Here is a 21,013-nt window from a genome sequence, read left to right on the forward strand (position 1 = left end):
TTTGCGGGATCACTAAAAGCTGCTTAGTTGCATTTTGTTTTATGGTTTCCACATCACAAAATCTTCTTCCTTTTCATGTTTTCTATAGTTGAAGGGAAGAGAAACAAAAGGCATGTGGGGCCATATCAAGTGAATATGGAAGCTGAGGCACTTGTGGGATAAGGTGTTTGCCTAAAAATTGTTTCACAAACTGTGCTGAGGGGGCAGGTGCATTGTCGTGGTAAACCATCCAAGAGTCGAACACCCACTTTTCTGGTCATTTCATTCCCAAATTGCTAGTTAGAATTGAATGACATGAACCAACAGAAATACCAACTTCTTCTGCTCTCTCTCAGACAGTCAATCACCTATCATTTCGACCCAAACTATGAACCGCTGCCACATTTTCATCATGTTGCAGAGCGTCCGGAACTCTCATCATTTTCGACCAATGAACATCCTTCTTTAAAGCAATGATACCATTCAAAAACTCTTGCATGACTCATAGTCCAGAGTCCCAACATGCCCAGACATGTTCAACAAAGCCACGCCCCGCCAATACTTTGTACCACTAATACACGTTCAGTCTCAATACTTCTTGAACAGATCTTGGAAATATATATGCTTATTAAATCATATAACAAATTGCGTGTATTAAATCAATGCAAATTATCTTGGAAATATTTATATCACTTATATCTATCACTAGGGTAGATATAGCCACAGACTGGCAAATTAGGAACATATGTATACTTCATCTGTTTCCATGCTTGTTTATATTACACACAAACAAGTTTCATTTTCCTTTCTTTCCTTTCACTACACAGCCCACACTGAAAGGGTAGCAAAGAATCACATAGCATTAAAATTACATTCATGAATAAATCAAACCCAAAACATGCATTACTGAAATTCAAATGAGTGTAAGAACTTTTTTATTGACCCTCAATTAGTTCCACATTAAAATGAGGAAAACATTGTTTGTACTTGAACTTTTAAAAATATGTTGTTAGTATTTAAAAAAAAAAAAATCAAAGCAGAAGAGTGTAAAGTGCATTTCTATTTCCATTAAGTCAATTCAGGAGTTAAATCAATTTGTGAATCACTTTTCTCCATCTACCCTGATAATTGTTCTATATAATAAATACTAACAAAATTATTTATTTGAAAGTGATACTTCCTGCATCAAAAAAGCATTTAAGAGAGCACAAATTACTACTAACAGCTACAAAATAATTCATTCATCTTTGTTGTAGTACCTTGACATTTTGTTTTTTCCACTAGAAAGCATTGATATTCTAGGTTCTGTCTAGTAGCACATGTACATCTAGTTAAATATCAGATATATGCTACCTTGATAACATAGGCTGCTTACAGATGTTAAACCCCCCCTCCCACAAAAACCTACGCTCTACTTGAAACTTGGCCCACCCCCACGCCGAGTGCAGCACATGCCCAGAAGAGGCATTGCGTTAGTTGGACCTGACTCGCTCAACATCTGTATAGATCAGGTATTTCAGCAGGGCGCATCTGGCACTTTCGTCTAATAGCTGATTGAATTAGCTTTAGATAAAAGTAGGGGTGCACCAATAGAGATTTTTGAGGCCGATACAAAAAGCCGATTTTTAAGGAAGCATATCGGCTGATACCAATCCAATTTCTGATACGCAGCTCTTCAGCTTGAAGAGCTGCGTCCATCTGGTATTTTGTGTGGCAGAAGGGAAAGGAAGGAGAGGAGAGGAGTGTGGAGGGGACAGACCAAGGCCCCCGCAGTGAGGGAGGGAGTGGGGCTGGAACAGGGGAAGCCAAAGTGGGGGGCTTATGTCCCTGGATGCGTGAGGCGCGGTGCAGGCTGCAGCTGCGGGCTGGGGCCAGAGCTGGATAGAGGTATGGCTCGTTTGGGGGGGCGGGGAGTGAAACGGGAGGGGGTGCAGCTCCTGTCACTGTGCACAGCTTATCTGGTGCTCATCTGGCAGCACCCACCACTTGTCCGGGACAGCATGGGGGAGAGCATGTGCCTCCAAATTGCCCGGCCAGGAAGAGCCTGGCCCCAGCCCACCCCATGCAGATCCAGGGATCGCATGCCCCCCACCCCATGTCCTCAAGGACGAGCAGCAGGAGCAGCAGTAGAAGCCATCAGACAAACACCAGATGAGCCGCACACAGCAGCAGGAGCCACCTCCTTCCTGTATCCCATGCCTGCACCAACCCAAACCCCACACCCTCACTCACCATAAGAGCCTTGATCTACCCCCTCAAGCCCTTTCCCTCCTCCCCTTTCCCTTCCCCCACACCAGACCTACCAGATGCATGCAGCTCTCCAAGCTGCTGGGCTGTGCTCCTCACTGCCTACGTGTTCTGCTGCAGCTGCGCGCATGCACAAGCATTTATCGGACAAATTAATTGGCCACATCGGGCTGATTTCCGATACAGAAAATGTTGCTTATGTCGATGCTGATCCAATATCAGACCAATGTTTCACTGCACCTCTAGAGAAAAGCTCAAAAAAAACCTCCACTGAAGAGCATTATCTATACAGATGTTGCTGAGCCAGGTCAAACCAATGTGCTTCTCTTCCAGTAAATCACTTTATTCCCCCCATGTCTGTCAGCACCCATTCATACCAAATTTGTAAGGGATTAGGATTCTACCCCCAAGTCTTTCTTCAGGGATCCTTACTGCAGCTCATATTTATATTATTACTATTTATAGTAATGCTAACTGCATGTTATAGACAAACAAACAAAAATCTTTCCCATGTTAGTCAAAAGTCAAAAACTGCAGTATCACCTGCTCAGTACCTTATTCAAGTTACTTAACTCTCTATGCTTTTTCATCACAATGCTGATAATGTCACAAACAACCTGTATTTTCCTTTCTGCAAAGCCACACTGGAGAAATTGTTGCTTTGTTAAAATAGGTTTGTATTGAAAATGATCTCGAAGAAACTAAAAAAAAAAAAAAATTCATTTGCATCCAAACCATCATAATTGATTCTCAAAAACCAACTTTGTTATTTAGGTTATTGCCCTCATCTCCCCCTCTTCTGCAAAGAATCTCTCTCACATGTTGTTCATACATTATTCTTTCCAAGCTTATCCCATAATTATAATTCCCAACATATGCCATTCTAGCAGGTATCATGCATTTAAGTCACTCATTAATAAGAAGTTCATAAATATTAATATAAACAAATGCTAATATATTAATAAGTAACCAATTTAGCTTGGCAAGTGCCTTTGGAAAGTTCCAAAAATATGACAGCACAGTAAAAATAATGTTATTTGTTTTCCGCTCTATTTTCTAAAGCAATGTACTTCACTCCAGAATTAAATACAATTTCACACAACACAAAAATATTACAAAGTATGCATTTATGCAAACAAACCCTTTTGGATTAAATATTAAGCTCTGTAAATGTCAAACATTTTGAGTCTTAGTACAGTAATATCAGTTGATTATTGCAGCAATACCAGATGCATTCACAAACATGAATACTGCAATCAAAGTTAACTAGATATTAATCACAGAAATGGATCTGTACCTATCTAAAACCCCATAACCGTGACTCCCCTTCTGAAAAAGAAGACTTTATGAATTGCCTTAAATAAGATAAAACCACATACCTATCATTAACCCAAGTATAAAATGTATTTAATGATACCTGCATATTCTATAAATGTGATAAATCCATATTTCATTTTGTACAGAAAAGAATCCAGTTCCACTTTCTAGACATGATACAAATATCAGCACTAATCCTTGTAATCTTTCATATTTATAGTTAAAACTCAATAACTGAAAACTGGGATGGTTTAAAACTGAATACCTTCTATAAAGAAGTTTACAAAGAAATAACAGACAAGTTGATCCACTCAATTCCAAGTATAAAGGCACTCCTATTTAGGAAAGTTAGCCAAGAACTGCAATCCATTTGAATCAAGTTCTAAGGACTAGAATCTTGGATTTTCATTAAAGCAGAACATAAGAATTGAAAACATGATTGAAAGATTGAAATATACAGTCTGTTCTTTCATTCAGCAAAAACACAGCTAGCTACAAATTGAGACTAAGAGACTTAGAATCTAATCCTATAAACCAATTAAGCCAACGTTAAGCACAAGTATCCATCATTGACTTTATTTTAATTTAAAGAATAAAAACAGTTACCAGATATGCTGGGTTATCCTCCAGTTAACAACAAACTTGGAAGGTTAGACAATCAGATCAGGAAAAAACAAACAAGCAGACAAACCCTGGTTAGACACCTGTAAAAATAGTCATAGTTCCAATGGCACATCATTAGCTCTCCTGTAAAAAAGACTAAATAAAAATAGCAACACGCCTTGAAAATCAGGTTACTTTGGATCAAAGTGGGAAAACAAGTTCCAGAGACCTGATACCGTCACAGAACAAATGCCCTGCTAGCTGTTGCTTCTCTTTTTATAGGAGCACCTATACACAAGCATTCAATGCTCTCATTGATACAGCCTGCTCAATAACACATGCCACTGTATTCTGCTCTAGCTTCAGTTTCCAACTAAACTGGAAACCCCTAGATAAACCCCTAAATTGGAAACTGCTAAATAGGTTAAATGCAACCCCTAGTGCATTGCAAATTGGTAACCCCGCTGCAAACAGTCACAAGGTTTACATCCAACTTTCTCTGCCACAGTTAGTTTGTGAAAAACCATCTCATCTACCATTTTGTAAATCCATCAAACAGCACCAGTAAGGCATGGAGATAAGTCTTCAACAAAAACAACAGTCAGCCATATTTTACAAACTTTGATAACCGATGGCAGGCACATACTGTCACCCTGTCAGTCACAGAGACTGACAGTCTCTGCCATCACTTCCAGCTGCTTACAACAGCCCACAATCAGCTCTTTGTGCCTAGATTGAGCTTCAGCTTTTCTTTAATTGGCACACAAGACCAAAATGCATTTTAGTATTTACAATAGCAAAATCGGATTCCTTAAATTGTAATCTATGTGAAATGTTTTTATTGTATATTTTCTCTAAATTATACCTCATTTGGTCAATGTTATTCAATTTTCTATACTCACTGTGAGGACTGAGAGAAAACAATTATAAACAGCAAATTGAAATTATTTATTATAATTATTACAGAACTAGATCAACAGTTAATAAGGATATGCAAAAAGTAATTTTTATGTTAGGCTTATAAGAAATAAAATTTTCATCAAGAACATCAGAATGATTGAATTTGTAAGTACTCCAGGTACTGACATCATAATGAAAGACATTTCATCATAAAAACCTCAAGAATGATTCTTTACAGAATGAACAATTACTAAAAAGTTTCATTTCAGCAAATTCAATAAAATACATTCTCATTCAACTGTGGCTGCTCAATTTACAGTACTGCACAATGAATACTTTACATGTACTTCCAGACCTACAATCTGCAAATACCAGATGTAATTTTGCTGATATTACCACTGTCAAAAACTGAAGTTTGACTAATATATTGTATCCCAGTTACATTAAGATATAAATAAAAATTTGGAGCTGCTACTTAGTCATTGCTCATCTGAAATCCTGACCTAGACACCAAGGATAAAACAAATTAAATACACTTTACAAGAGGTCAACTGTTTCTAAATCAAGATAGCAAGTTTAGACAAAACCTCTTGCTCAAAAGTTACCAAATAATTGCAACACTGATTTTCATTGCCAAAATTGTATTAGCATGTGGAGACTCATAATAGCAAGTTAACAATGTAATTATGAGACATGCACAAAACTTGTTTTCCAAGTCAAAGAGCACGAAGTCAGTACCTTATAAATAGTTTCAATGAAACGCAAGTCACTTTTTGCTGTGAGCTCCACATCAGATTCCACCAAAAGTTCTGCTATGTAGGTTGAGAAGGATGTGAAAGAATAGCTGATTATGGGTAAAAAGGCAGCTGGAGCACCCTTTACCAAGCTGTTGGGGGAAAACAGAAATATTTACCACAGTAAACAGAGATAATATCACTTGGTATAATTTGGTATAGTAATGCACCTTGCAAGTTGCATATTATGCTTCTCATAGCATATCCAGATTTTGTAGAATCTCAGCCCAATCTAGTCTTCTTGGTTGCTGAAATTAACTTTCCAAATGTGAATCAATGGTATCCAATTTGGATATAATCAAGCTATCTGCCCAAGTCTGCAGGTAGCCTGAAACACTGATGCTCCTATCTCCTATGAAGTGCAGTGTTAACTCAAAAGAATAATATTGACAAGGAACAGTTGTTTAAACTCACAATCATTTAAGAAGACAGAAAAGAGTAGACAGCAAGAGTGAAGCATACTCCTTCCTACCTCTCTAGAATAAGCATCATAGGAGAGAGGCAAATGACTAGAGACTCTTGGTTGATATAGCATAGGATTTAGGATGAAAGTTCAGCTCTCTAGGGCTGAAAGACTGATTCTCAACCAGGGTGCCTAGGCACCCTGAGGTGCCGTGAGGTGTGAAGAGATAAATGAAAGCTCAGGCTCGCCTCCAACTGGCCACTGCCTCACTCCCACTCTCTAGTGCCCTCGCAAGGAAGTAAACACTGTAATAAATACTTTTTAAATGGAATGCTGCTCAATCCACAAAAATGTATGGAGCAGTGCCTCAAGTCTAAAAAGATTGAGAACCACTGGATTAGAATATGGAGGTTTTGTTACACCCTTTTTAGCATGTGCAGAGGCTTGCATATGGTATTCCATGACGAACGAGTTCATGACAGCAACTCTAGCTTTTTTAGTCTGCTTCAAATTAGACAACTGGAAGCGTCCTTAATTAAGCCCCACTGAATTTTAATACAAGGAACAGGTTTTAAACCCCAGATATTTCACTTCTTGCATATGGCAGAACTCCTGATTGGTACAAAAAAGGGAAAGAGATTTACTAATAACTGTTAGCTAAAATGACTAATACTAGCACCATGAGAAGAGAAGTAGATAGATATTATAGAAGTTCCCTCTCGCCTGTTGTAAAGAAAAACCAAGGGATGGTTGGATCTACTCTGTCCTTTACATACTCAGTTAATGGGGCACAAAAACACCTAGGGCACAGCATCAGCACTAAAGAATTTTGTTATCCAAAATAACCTAATCTTGCGCATGTATGTGCCAGAGTAGAACTTGAACACTGACATTTATTTCTCTCTACTCCTGGGCACCCTACATTTAGCGTTTCTGAAAAAGATGACCACACAACTTTTTATCTGCATTTCATTGTTGAACCTTGCATCTCAATTTATCTATTATGAGGCTTGTGCAATTTATTTAGCATTTCCACTCAATTTGTAAAAAAATATTAAAACCTCAAAGGCTTTAAACATTTTTGCTTTATTTAGCCACTTAAGTGTATGGAACTGGTTAATGTACTTGAGATTTATAAAGACAGACCACGTACTGTTTTTTCCCTTGTGTACAAAATTCATAAACACAGATATAAATGAAAGAATTGCATTAGCTTTAAGATCAATTTAGATGAAAAAATCCAGCTGAACTTTCTTAAAGCCAAATGTGAAGTATCATTGTAAACAACTTCAGAGAAGCTTCCATCATGCACAGTGAAAACGTCCCCCTCTCCCCTCACACATACACAAGATCTAACCACGACATTACAGGGAAGGGGAAAAACATTAGAGAGAGGGTCAGATTATATTACCAAGCATGTCAAAATAAATACACCATATTTACTCAAATATAAGATGACTCTGAATAGAAAACACCTTCTCCCCATTAGATTCTATACATGAAAACTATAAATTTGTTATACTTTTCAAGGCTTATTTTCCCTTCATGATGATTTGGGAAAAAACCTTATCTTGGATTTGAGTGAAAATGGTACCACTAAAGGAGTGACAGTTTCGATTGACATAATGGTAAAGTGACTTTCTTTTAAGAAAAATTTAAAATGAAAGAAAAAAAATTGGCTCTAGACTGAATGCATATTAAGTATATTAAAAGATTCTTTCATCCCCATCCTGAAAAAAGCTATTATTTAATTTTTTTCAAACTTCTAACAGCTATGCCTGCAGGTTCTATGGGTTCCAGGGAAAAATCTCTCAAACCCAAATCAGATAAGCTTCTCACTTGCTTGCAGACATTTAAAATAAATCATCACTATAAACTCAGTGTGTTCCCCCGCACCAAGCCCAGCGCGTGCCCATAAGAGGCAGCGCCTTAGTTGGATCTGGCTTGCCTGATGTCTGTATAGACTGGGCGCTTTAGTGGGGCTTTTTTTGGTGCTTTTATTTAATAGCTGATTGAATCAGCTTTACCTAAAAGCACCAAAAAGCCCCACTGAAGTACCCAATCTATACAGATGCTGCACAGCCGGGTCAAAGCAACACACTGCTTCTTCTGGTAAAGCAGGGGGCTTTTTTAACATCTGTAAGCACCAATGCTAACTTTTTAAAAATAAATCTCAGCACTGCAACAACTTTGCTTATAGCTAAATAGTTAACACAAAACTATTGTACCATTTTCATGTGATCTTGATCAAAACAGGCCTAAAAACATGGTAGAACAGCAGTGCTCTCTCTCAACCAGTACAAGGAGACCAATGCCATATAACCACCTTGCTATACCTACTTTTAAGGTTAAATGACAACACTAAAAGCATTAGTGCTTGTTCTACTCTGCCATTCTCGCTACTGCAGCACTAGTGCTACTGTAGCTCTGGGAGACTTTCCACATAAATATGTAATAATTCCTAAGCAAACATCCTGCTACTAGGATGCTTTTATAGTAGATTTCACTTTCCTCTAAAATTTCCTAAGTCAACTGCAAAATTTTGTACTGCTAAAGAGCGCAGTAATACCCATCAGTCCAAAATAATGACTCATTTCATACACTCTGAAACATGTGCTTTGTCACCAGAATAACTCATTTATTAAACTCTCAAACAGTAACGACTTTAAATTTGACAACATACTTTAAAAGCAATTAGAATATCTGATGAGGCACCTACCATACTTACCATTAGCAACAAAATTCAAAGGCCAAAACTGATGTATTAAGTTCCTGGGGGTTTCTTGTTTGTTTTGTTTTTATTAATAGTTACCAACACACTACTTATATTCTTGCCATCACAGTGATGGCGTAAAAATGTATTTAAGATGTTTTACTGCCTCTTACCCTGCATAATCCACATCTCTAGGATAGTTTAACAAGCGAAGTCCTTGTTCCATCTTGCGCAAACTTCCCTTTAAGTCTCCTGTAGCCATTTGTTAAAATAAAGCTCTTCTTTTGGCTTATTCGGCAAGCTGAATTCAGGATATCCTTCTCCTTAGAAAGAAAAAAAGAGACAATTATGAAGTGCAATAAGATTACCAGTGAGGTATATACTTTCTATTCTAGACACTGCTCTGTTTGACAGTATATAACATTTCCTAATACGATATTCAGCCAAGATACTGTACAAATTAACATCTGTCATCTTCTTAATTCCACTAAGTCTGCCAGCAAACTAGAATAAATACTACTAAAAAGGAGTTTGAATTCCCTGGTTGGGTTCTTCCTTTGCAATTAGATAGTTCTGCTGGAATTAATACCTATAATTTATCCATTCTTGGGAAGTATACCACTGAAGTTTGAAGAGAGATCTATAAGACCAGACCTTTTCTTGGAAACAAAGGAATTTTTAACGGGCAGAAGAGATTGTAAGAAAAAAATAGGCACAGAAGACGGCAAGTCAGAAGTGAGGGGCACTGGGTCAAGATTGACAGTTGATGTTTGCAAATGGGTTCTGATACAAAAAAAGGTTGAGAACCACTGCTTTAAATGACACAACAAACATCTAGAGAAGAAACTGACAGAACGGCTATAGCAGGAAGGGGCAAAATATGGCCCATGGGTAGGCAATTTCACCCAGCCCACCAGCACCCATGAATTGATTTTACCCTGACCAACCCATGCGCTTCGTGCAGGTCCTGGGACTCCTCTGGAAGTGGAGGGGAGCCCTGCCCCATTCTTCCCAGCTGAGTACCAGGACCTGCACATGGCGTTAAGGAGCAGGGAAAGCTGCTGGCTCCATTGCATAGGCCTTCCCTTGCTAGTGCAGGAGTGTTGGGAGCTGCATGTGCACCACCGGGAGCCCTGCATGATAGAGACAGACTGGCCTAGCGGCACTCCTTGCCACTACATGCAACTTCCTGACTGGAGCCACATGCTGCCAGGTGGCGGCACCTGCCATGAGCACCCCGGGAGCTTATTGCCTGCTGCTGCCACCAGCAATAGAAGCTGTGCACCATGATGGGCGGGTAGTGTGTGGGAGGCGGGTTCCCAACCCCCACCTTATACCCCAGAAACCCCACACACCCACACCCTGCCCCCACAACATATACATACACCCCTGCAACATACCCTGCACCCCCGACACACACAGCCACATCCCCTCACAAACCCCACACCCACAGAGCTCTCCATACACACAAACCCACTACCCCAACCACACCCCACACACAGTATACAAGATTAAGACTTTGAGCTATTATACAGTCACCTCTATATACACTATGTAAAACACAAATCATGTAAAAAATATTTTATGTAATAAAATTAAAATATGTTTTAGGAGGTGTTTGACTTTTAGTATATGATTTGTTTTATTTCTGGTTTCAAGATGGCAAACCCTCCCTCCCAAAAGGAATACTTTTGGGGGCAAGGAGAGGGACTTCCAGTGGCAAAGATCAGGGGTTAGGGGTGGGACTTATGGTCCCAAGATGATGACCAGGGGGCAGGGCACCTGTCAAGGGGTAGGGCTACTCTTGCAGCCCTTGACAGCTCACCAAAACTAATTAAGCAGGCCTCCAGCCAAAATAATTGCCCATACCTGTGCTAGAGACAGATTTGCCAGAGGAATATGCCACACCACAAGAATTATTTTAGACCTGAAAGAAGGTGAAGCAGAGTGGCACCTTACAAACTACCTAATTCAGAGAGGCATAAGCTTTCATAAGCAACAGGAAAAAAGGAAGGAAAGAAGAGATGGCACTGCTGAGAGAGTCAAAGGTAGTAAACAAAGCGGTAAAACACCGAGGTTATAGAAGCTAGCCCAAGTAATGAGATAAGAGTAGTCTCTGTGTGGACCATACTTAACACAATCAAGTCTTCTGAAGATTTCTTTTTTGCAATTTTGCATTCAAGTTTGTTTTTTAAGAGCAGCTACTCTAAAGTCAGTGGTGCAATGTCAGGGGATTAAGCCCACAGAAACTATTAACAGATGTTTAGCTCACTTAATGCATTGATTAATGCAGGGGCGGACAAAATGTGGCCCGCGGGCCAGATCCGGCCCACAGGGCCCCTAAAAAATTTAGAAAATTAATATTAATCTGCCTCAGCAGCAAGTCAAAGAAGCCAGGGGTAGTAGGACCCAAGGGAAACCTCAGCAGGACTGAACAGCCCAGCCCTGCCCACACCTAGCCATTTCACTCCCTTCCTGCCCCCACCCTGCTCTACACCACATGGCTGCATCGCCAGACCAGGGAGCACTGGGCCACGCTGGTACAGGGTGTGTATGTGTAGGCAGGGGCAAAGTCCCACACACCCCCCCCCCCACCATACACATGCTCCCACACCCCCGTTGCACTGCCATACATGCAGACCACCCACACCCCCTCACACTACCCAGGCACCCAGCCCCTCACAAACCCCATACCTACACACATCCCACATACCCACATGCCTTTCTCACCCCACATACCCACACACCCACAAACCTATACCCATCCTCCTTCCCCACAACATACAAGAGTAAGACTTCATTTTAAGCTACTGTGACCTCTATGTACACTACACTAACACATGTAAATCAGGACAAACATTTTTTGAAACCAAATTAATGAACGCTGTAGATGTTTGCTCTTTAGAATATAATTTGGTATTTTTCTGGTTCCGAGATAGCAAAACCTCTTGCTGAAAGGAGTACTTTCAGGGGCAAAGGGAGGGACTTCTGGTCACAAGCTAGTGACCAGGGATGGGGCATTTGTCAAGGAGTGGAGCTACAAATGTGGCCCTCAACAGGCCTCATTCATGTTCATTCACATCTCATTCATGTCCACTTCAGGTATCCATGGTAACTAGTGGATGGCCATCCTCCACTCTGCTTTTGCTTTGGATAGGGAACTCGCTCTAGTTTCTTATGTTCCAAAGAAGTCCAAAGTTGTTCTTATGCTGTCAAGCATGCATCATGATCTGTCAGTGGGTGGAGAGCAAAGAAAGCTGGACATCATCCATGACTACAATAAAAACAAGGGTGGGGTGGATAACCTTGACCACTTAGTCCGTATGACCACCTGCAGATGGAAAAATCAACGGGTGGCCAATGACACTAATTTTTCATATGCTGGATGCAGTTGCCATTGCCAGCCTCATTGTTTGGCTAGGCCACAACACAAACTGGAAGCAAAGACCACATTTAAGAAGACGGCACTTTTTTTCTGCAGGAGCTTGGAGAATAGCTGATCGATGGACAAATAAAACAAAAAATGATGGATACACGTAATCTGTCTAAATCCATTAAGTCTGGTATGACTACCCGAAATTACAAATTGCCATGGAGCACACCCTGGTAGAACCTTCTGTGAGCATGAGTGGACACTGTGCTTTTTGTCCAAGGACAGATGACTGCAAAACCTGGAAACAATGCAAAGATTTAAGCGATCTGCTTGTGTGAACCACAGTACAACACTGCCGCTTTGTGAGGAATGCAATATTTAGTTAAAACAGTTAGGAAATGTTTTTTGGAAGTAACTGTTAGTTTGAAAACAGTGTGAACTGCAGACTTGGCAAATTGTTCATTCATGTTTTGAAACGCTAAAAAAAAGTTTAAATTTTTTCATAGTTTTAGTTAAATAATATTTTGGGTTCAGAGCATCATAAATACTCTTTCAAACACCAAAACTAATAAATAGTTTTTGGTACATTTATACTGTTGTCACTGGTTCCATTTTGCTCATGCGGGTGGAGTAACAAGTTACATCATGAGACCAACAGCAGTTACAGTTCCATGAGAACGGATGAGGGTTAAAATAAAGCTATGCACACCATGAGTTGCAAGTAATACCAACTACATACATTTTATTAATATTATCTAAGTGCTTAATTCAACTATAAAGTAAAATATCTTATGCAAGTAAAGCTATGCACAAGATGAACTGTAACTAATACCAACTTTATACACTTTAATAAAGGACATTATAAAAAAGGAGTTTTCTGAAACTGAATGCTAACCTTGAGACAGACAGCTCATGCTAGGTATTAAATGCAAGCATGCTGCACCTACTTGCAGAAGTTGCAGACATTCTCTGTTTCTGTGGGATGAACATTTGTCCCTACATTGAGGTGGCATGCTGAGTGTCCACCAAGTTTGTTGGAATGCTGAGGCAGAGTCTTGCCAAGGAGTAAAGATCTGGAAACAGTCAGAGACAGAGTTCCAGAACACAGGCATCAGGCACCCTTTGACAAAGCTCACATAAGCAGCACATTCAATGTCATTCTCTTTCCCCCATCTCAGGATTGCTTTCAGTAGCTTTGTGTCTAAACTTAGTAAAGGCACCTTGTTGGGGTCTAAAACGCAAACAGCACTAAGGAAGGGGGCAGCAGGTTGTCTGAATGAACCAGCTTTGATGGTTCGTACCTGTAGTATTGGTTCCACTACACAGCTATTGCCAGGAACAGGTCCCTTCTCGACTGGTTTTCATGAGGGCAGCTTGACAGTTCTTGCAATACCTTGTCTGCGACCCAGTTTATTAAATCCATCAGCTTGTTGTGTACGTAGTAGATCACAGCCTGCCAGCCTTCAAAACACATCAGGACCTCCATAAACTGGTGGCACTGTCAGCCACAAACGTCACTTGATCTTGAATATTACCTCAAATTGTGAAGCTTAAGCATGCATTGTGCACTGAGTTTGCTTTCCAGTTCCTCACTTACCAACAGACCCCCACACCAAGGGGAAGAAATAGATGTGGGGCTCCTGAGGCAACTCTCGGAGACCATAAAAGCTAAAGAGGCGGTAGTCATGGGGGACCTAAACTACCCGGACATCTGCTGGGAGACACAGACAGCAAGGTCCCATCGCTCACGCAGGTTTCTAACTTGTGTACAGGACCTCCACCTGACACAGGAGGTGTATGGTCCCACTAGGGGGAATGCCATACTGGATCTGGTATTGGCAACGGGAGATGACATGATAGGGGACCTCCAAATCGGTAGCTATCTGGGAGACAGTGATCACCTTATGATAGAATTCAACATAAGACGGCGAGTGGGTAAGGTAACTAGTAGGGTGAAAGTGCTAGACTTTAGGAAAGCTGATCTCATTGCACTCAGGCGATTAGTCAAGGAAGCACTGCAGAGTAGGAGTTTTGATGGGATGGGTGCCCAAGAAGGGTGGCTGTGCCTAAAGGAAACGATCCTTTGGGCACAAAGCAAGACGATCCCCGAGCGAGGCAAAAGAGGGAAAGGGGCCAGGAGGCTTCCATGGCTGACCAGAGAAATCCAGGGCAGCCTAAGGGCCAAAAGGGGAGCACATAAAAAGTGGAAAAAGGGTGAGATCACTAAAGATGAATATACCTCCTCTGCTCGTGCTTGTAGGGAGGCAGTTAGGCGGGCCAAAGCTACCATGGAGCTGAGGATGGCAACCCAAGTAAAGGACAACAAGAAATTGTTTTTTAGATATATTGGGAGTAAAAGGAAGGCCCAGGGAGGAATAGGACCCCTGCTAAATGGGCAGCAGCAATTGGTGACAGATAGAGGGGACAAGGCTGAACTCCTCAACGAGTTCTTTGCCTCAGTGTTCCTAAGCGAGGGGCACGACAAGTCTCTCACTGGGGTTGTAGAGAGGCAGCAGCAAGGCGCCAGACTTCCATGCGTAGATCCTGAGGTGGTGCAGAGTCATTTGGAAGAACTGGATGCCTTTAAGTCGGCAGGCCCGGATGGGCTCCATCCGAGGGTGCTGAAGGCACTGGCCGACGTCATTGCAGAGCCACTGGCGGGAATATTCGAATGCTCGTGGCGCACGGGCCAAGTCCCGGAGGACTGGAAAAGGGCTAACGTGGTCCCCATTTTCAAAAAGGGGAGGAAGGAGGACCCGGGCAACTATAGGCCGGTCAGTCTCACCTCCATCCTTGGTAAAGTCTTTGAAAAAATTATCAAGGCTCACATTTGTGAGAGCCCGGCAGGGCAAATTATGCTGAGGGGAAACCAGCATGGGTTTGTGGCGGGCAGATCGTGCCTGACCAACCTAGTCTCTTTCTATGACCAGGTTACGAAACGCCTGGACACAGGAGGAGGGGTGGATGTCGTATACCTGGACTTCAGGAAGGCCTTCGATACGGTATCCCACCCCATACTGGTGAACAAATTAAGAGGCTGTGATGTGGATGACTGCACAGTTCGGTGGGTGGCGAATTGGCTAGAGGGTCGCACCCAAAGAGTCGTGGTAGATGGGTCGGTCTCGACCTGGAAGGGTGTGGGTAGTGGGGTCCCGCAGGGTTCGGTCCTTGGACCGATACTCTTTAATGTCTTCATCAGCGACTTGGACGTGGGAGTGAAATGTACTCTGTCCAAGTTTGCAGATGACACAAAGCTATGGGGAGAAGTGGACACGCCGGAGGGCAGGGAACAGCTGCAGGCAGACCTGGATAGGCTGGACAAGTGGGCAGAAAACAACAGGATGCAGTTCAACAAGGAGAAATGCAAAGTGCTGCACCTAGGGAGGAAAAATGTCCAGCACACCTACAGCCTAGGGAATGACCTGGTGGGTGGCACGGAGGTGGAAAGGGATCTTGGAGTCCTAGTGGACTCCAAGTTGAACATGAGCCGGCAGTGTGACGAAGCCATCAGAAAAGCCAATGGCACTTTATCGTGCATCAGCAGATGCATGACAAATACGTCCAGGGAGGTGATACTTCCCCTCTATAGGGCGTTGGTCAGACCGCAGTTGGAGTACTGCGTGCAATTCTGGGCGCCGCACTTCAAGAAGGATGCAGATAACCTGGAGAGGGTACAGCGAAGGGCAACTCGTATGGTCAAGGGCCTGCAGACCAAGCCCTACGAGGAGAGACTAGTGAAACTGGACCTTTTCAGCCTCCGCAAGAGAAGGTTGAGAGGCGACCTTGTGGCTGCCTATAAGTTCATCACGGGGGCACAGAAGGGAATTGGTGAGGATTTATTCACCAAGGCGCCCCCGGGGGTTACAAGAAACAATGGCCACAAGCTAGCAGAGAGCAGATTTAGACTGGACATTAGGAAGAACTTCTTCACAGTTCGAGTGGCCAAGGTCTGGAACGGGCTCCCAAGGGAGGTGGTGCTCTCCCCTACCCTGGGGGTCTTCAAGAGGAGGTTAGACGAGTATCTAGCTGGGGTCATTTAGACCCAGCACTCTTTCCTGCTTATGCAGGGGGTCGGACTTGATGATCTATTGAGGTCCCTTCCGACCCTAACATCTATTAATCTATGAATCTATGAAACAGCTGGTAGCACTGCATATACCTGGTGTGGTAACAGACTGTGATGAACCAGGAATTCCACCGTATGAGCACAGGCTCTGGTAGCAGTGGCACAGTACCATGCGAGTCCCCACTTTGATTGGTGATGGACTCCCTGTATCAAACCTTACAACCTAGGAAGTACTTAAAGGCTTTCTTGAAGGAACACTAGGCTTTCCACATCAGGGAAGTGTATGCGCCCAATGTCACTTACTAGCGATAGAATATGAGCACTGCAGATAACATGAACAGCGCTGGGCAGCATTCCTTGAAGCATATTGAATAACTCCTTGCACATGTACATGGCACTGTCAGACAGGAATGCTGAGATCTTGTTAAATCTATGCCATAGCTGACAAGTTTACCTTCACAATAGCTTGAGACAGTAGAAAAATTAGCAGATGTGATTGGCAGACAAGACTGGCTCAGCATGAAACAGGTACGTCCCAGTCTGTCCAGCTTTCCGATACAAATACAATGTGCAGCACGTAGTTATCTTGAGGGTTGGTGGCTTCAGCAGCCACAATGGAAAAGGAATCATACTCTGTCAATGCAGCCTTTTTGGACTGTACATGAGAAGCAATCACTGCAGTGAAATAGTCTTGGTGAAGCTTGATGGCATGAAGAAAACTTCCAGCATTTGGTACTTATTGGTTCAGGTAATCCCTTAACTTTGGGTGGTCAAGTTTCTCCAGCGGAATGTTTGCCACTGCAAAAGCATCCACAAGGGAAAACGCCACCTCTTCCCTTGCCATGCTACTTTCTGTGGTCCTTTTAAATGCTAAGTGCACACAGGAGTATGCACGCTGCAGCAGCATATCTGTGGGCACTTGAAAAGCCAACACTAAAAGCCTACCACACTTCTCTGGTTGGCCCAAGACTGGCTCCTGGACTGAGCCTACGTGAGGGTCTCAGCCTCTGATCTGTACCCTCAGCCTTCAATTTCCCCTGTGCTTTCCACCCTTTTTTGGTCTTGTAGCTTTTGCTCCTCCCCCCCCAGCAAGCCTCCGCTTTTTCATAGAGCCTGCCTGAAATCACAGTTCCTGTGAAAATCACATTGCAATTTTGGTAGGTTCCTACCTATAGACAGTGGTACTCAAACTTTTGGACTTGCAGGCCAGGTGACTGGTGTTGGGTTAGTTCACAGGCCAGATTGAGCCCTGTTTACCAGGATCGGCCATGGAGCCTGGCCCTGCCCCCTTGTTGCCCCTCATGCTGGAATTTGGCCCAGGAGCTTGGCACTAAGGCCTTCTACCCCCATATATCTGTACGGAGCCTTGTGGGGGTTGTCACCACTCCATCCTGCTTCTGCATGCTGGAATTGAGCACTGGGGGCTGAAATCACCTGTGCTTGACACTGTGTGCTGGGATCAGGCATCGAATCCAAAGTATAGGGCCCAGGAGTTTCCACAGGTCTGGAAATTTGGCAGCAAGGGAGATGTGGCACCATTCTAGCACTGCCAAATTTCCAGGGTTCAAATAAAAAATTTAAAAAAGGAAACTACAAAACATTTCTCAGAGACAAGCCTATGAACTCCACTTCAACCTCCTGGATACAAAAAATCATGGACTAAATATAGACATTGGATTTATGACACTGCCTACCATCTGACTCCCCAGGTACCTCTCCACTATTTAACTGCTATATTCATCCCCCTTCTACCCAGCCTGTCTCTCGCACAGTGACTCTTCAATTTACATCTTCACTGACTGCCTCTCTTACTGCATACCAGCCCAGTCTCCAGCTTCTTTACTTCATTCCATCCAGGAAGAGCACACACCAACTGCAGAGACTTACTCAGCCTGATGAAGGGTTTTTAAACCCGAAAGCGTGCTAAAATTTTTTTTCCAACTATTTAAGTTGGTCTAATAAAAGATATCATATTCACCTAAAGAACCTCGTCTGCCTAGGGTTCAAATAGAAGTTTTTTCTATTATGCTGGGGAAAAGGGCTAGCTTTGAGTCCTAAAGTGCCCATGAAGTAGCAATCTGAGAAGTCTCTGAACCTCACATTGGAAAAGACCCAGGTAAGAAAGGCCTGTTTAGAAACCGACTTCTTGTTGTCATGTTTTTCCTTCTTATGTCCAAAATGTTTTCCCTTCATAACTTGTACTTGCAAAAAGGTGAAAAGAGGGAATTAATATCAACCAACTGTTGCTGCGACTCTGGGTGGTTCTACAACTTTCTCAGCTGGCAAAATCATCTTCCACAGTGGTTTTACCATGTGCACCGCTGGACATATTTCCACTTTAGAGTCTCAGTCTATTTGTCTCCAGATCTGCGAGGAAAACCGAGGAGTTGAACAGACCTCTGGAAGCTTCAGAAGACGGACAGTCACTCATCATAAAACTCACGTTCCATAAAAGGAGGAAAAACCAAGAGATGTAGATAGTTTCATAGTTTCACAGTTTCTAGGGTAGGAAGGGACCTGAACAGATCATCAAGTCCGACCCCCTGCCCAGGGCAGGAACAAGTGCTGGTATCATAATACCCCAGCTAGCTATCTATCCAACCTCCTACCTTGGGGGTCTTCAAGACAGGACAGCACCACCTCCCCTGGGAGCCCATTCCAGAGCCTGGAAGCCCTAACCATAAAGTAATACCTCCTGATATCAAGCCTGAACCTACTCTCAATCTATTTGTGGCCATTATTCCTTATTATCCCAGGTGGTGCCCGGGGGAACAGAACTTCACTTATTTTCCGCTGGCCCCCCCGGTGAGTTTATAGCTGGCCACCAGATCCCCTCTCAGTCTTCTCTTGGGGAGGCTGAATAGATTCAGGCCCTTCAGTCTATCTTCGTAGGGCCTGGCCTGCTGCCCCCCTACCATGAGAGTGGCCCTCCGCTGGACACTCTCAAGGTTAGCCACATCCCTCTTGAAGTGTGGCACCCAGAACTGGATGCAGTACTCCAACTGCGCCCTGACCAGAGCCACATAGGGGGGAAGGATCACCTCCCTGGACCTGCTTGTGATGCATCTGTAGATGCATGACAAGGTGCGGTTAGCCTTACTGACCACTTCCTTGCATTGGCGGCTCATGTTCATCCTGGAGTCAACAATGACTCCAAGATCCCTTTCAGCCACTGTGTTATTGAGAAGGGTGTTACCTATAGTCTAGGGATGTTGCAGGTTTCCTTCTCCCTAGATACAGGACCCTGCACTTGTCTGCGTTGAATTTCATTCTATTCTCATCTGAGATCTTTCTCCCTCCTTTTCTTCAAGATTTTGTATTCTCAGATGGCAATAACTACTGCAACGCTTCAGCAAAGAAAAGATTAGAACCCAGGAACTGTGCAGTTTCAACCTCTGAAACAGTCCAATTAAATGAAAATACATTTTCAGTTTTAAGTTTCTACTCAACATCTGAGAAAGGCTTTCGGCACCTTCTTCAGAAAAGTTTGAGAAGGCTTGCATTTAAGGAACTGGATCACTAGACTACCCTGCTAGTAACTGGCAGGTCTGGGTTTGATCACTAAGCTGTAAGCAAACTGACAGTGCATCATTAAAGATGCATGACCCTTTCTTCACAGCAGAAACAGACTTGCATATCCCCCACCCTTGCTTCCAACACAAATGCCTTGTCCTCCGCTACACTTTGAAAACAGAAATTGGCCAATAGCTCACTGCTCCCAAACCCCAACTGAATACAAATGGCCTTTGGTTCAGGACTCTGGATATACTATTTGAAAAAAAAACAAAAAACAAGAAAAATTATTAGCAAACTGCCAGCCTCCCTCTATCAATACTACATGAACAGGTTTGCTTAAAGAAAGAAGGAAGCAGGTTTCCAAAAGAAAAATTTTGAGAATGCACAATGTCAAATTATAAAAGATGGCACTTTCCTTTATTATGCTTACTTACTATACATTTCAATCTATGTAACAATCCTTAATGCAAAATTGTAAGCAACTTCCCCCGAAAAATACATTACATTCTCAAAAAAATCATATAGTAAAAGGGAGACCATTTGCAAATTACTGAACTTGGCAACTCAGAAAATAAGCAAAACAAAAGCAACTTTTCTTCATTTATCAGCAGTAGTTATGGCTAATTAAAATGATAAACAAATGAATTATAGAAAATTTAAGTGAGATTTAAAAATCTACTAGTTAAGATTAGAGAAGTCCATAATTTTTTCTTGAATCGTACTATTTTAAGGAAAACTCGTTTTCTATCATTTATGGAAAGCTTTCAAAGATATGAACTCAGCATAATAACATCATTAAGTTTGATAGTCTTGAGTCCAGAAACAGAGAGTTCCAATGTCTCTTCTTGTGCTTACTGCTTTGCCAAGTGACTTAAATAAGAACACAGTCAGTTCTGTAGTAATTCAGAAACTTTATACACAGAAGCAAAAACTTGCAAAATCATGCTGTTTGGGAAAACTACAGATAAAAGTGGTAGAAGGGAACTGAAGTTACTAGTAGGGGAGGAAGACTCCTCTGTATAAAGAGGCTCAGTGCAAGCAACAGCAAACCTGCCTCTTTTTCCTGCAGCAACCAGAAAACTTGAGGGTGAAAGTAACAAGG

General features: G+C 42.4%; 1 protein-coding gene across 6 annotated transcripts in view; it reads right to left on the reverse strand.

Moving 5' to 3' along the window:
• Window positions 1–21,013, reverse strand: part of CEP44 (centrosomal protein 44) — a 112,669-nt gene that overhangs the window by 19,647 nt on the left and 72,009 nt on the right. For 5 of the 6 annotated variants that reach the window (XM_019481383.2, XM_059721870.1, XM_019481381.2 and 2 more), the window contains exons 2-4: window positions 9,130–9,279; window positions 5,785–5,932; window positions 2,781–2,927 (exon numbers count right to left, since the gene is read on the reverse strand). In XM_019481383.2, coding sequence (XP_019336928.1) covers window positions 2,781–2,927; window positions 5,785–5,932; window positions 9,130–9,218 — 384 coding nt within the window. In that variant the 5' untranslated portion in view covers window positions 9,219–9,279. The remainder of the gene's footprint in view (window positions 1–2,780; window positions 2,928–5,784; window positions 5,933–9,129; window positions 9,280–21,013) is intronic. The other variant, XM_059721871.1, reaches the window with a different exon arrangement.

Source organism: Alligator mississippiensis, chromosome 2 (genome assembly GCF_030867095.1).
Source record: "Alligator mississippiensis isolate rAllMis1 chromosome 2, rAllMis1, whole genome shotgun sequence".
In the NCBI taxonomy this organism is placed as follows: Eukaryota; Metazoa; Chordata; order Crocodylia; family Alligatoridae; genus Alligator; species Alligator mississippiensis.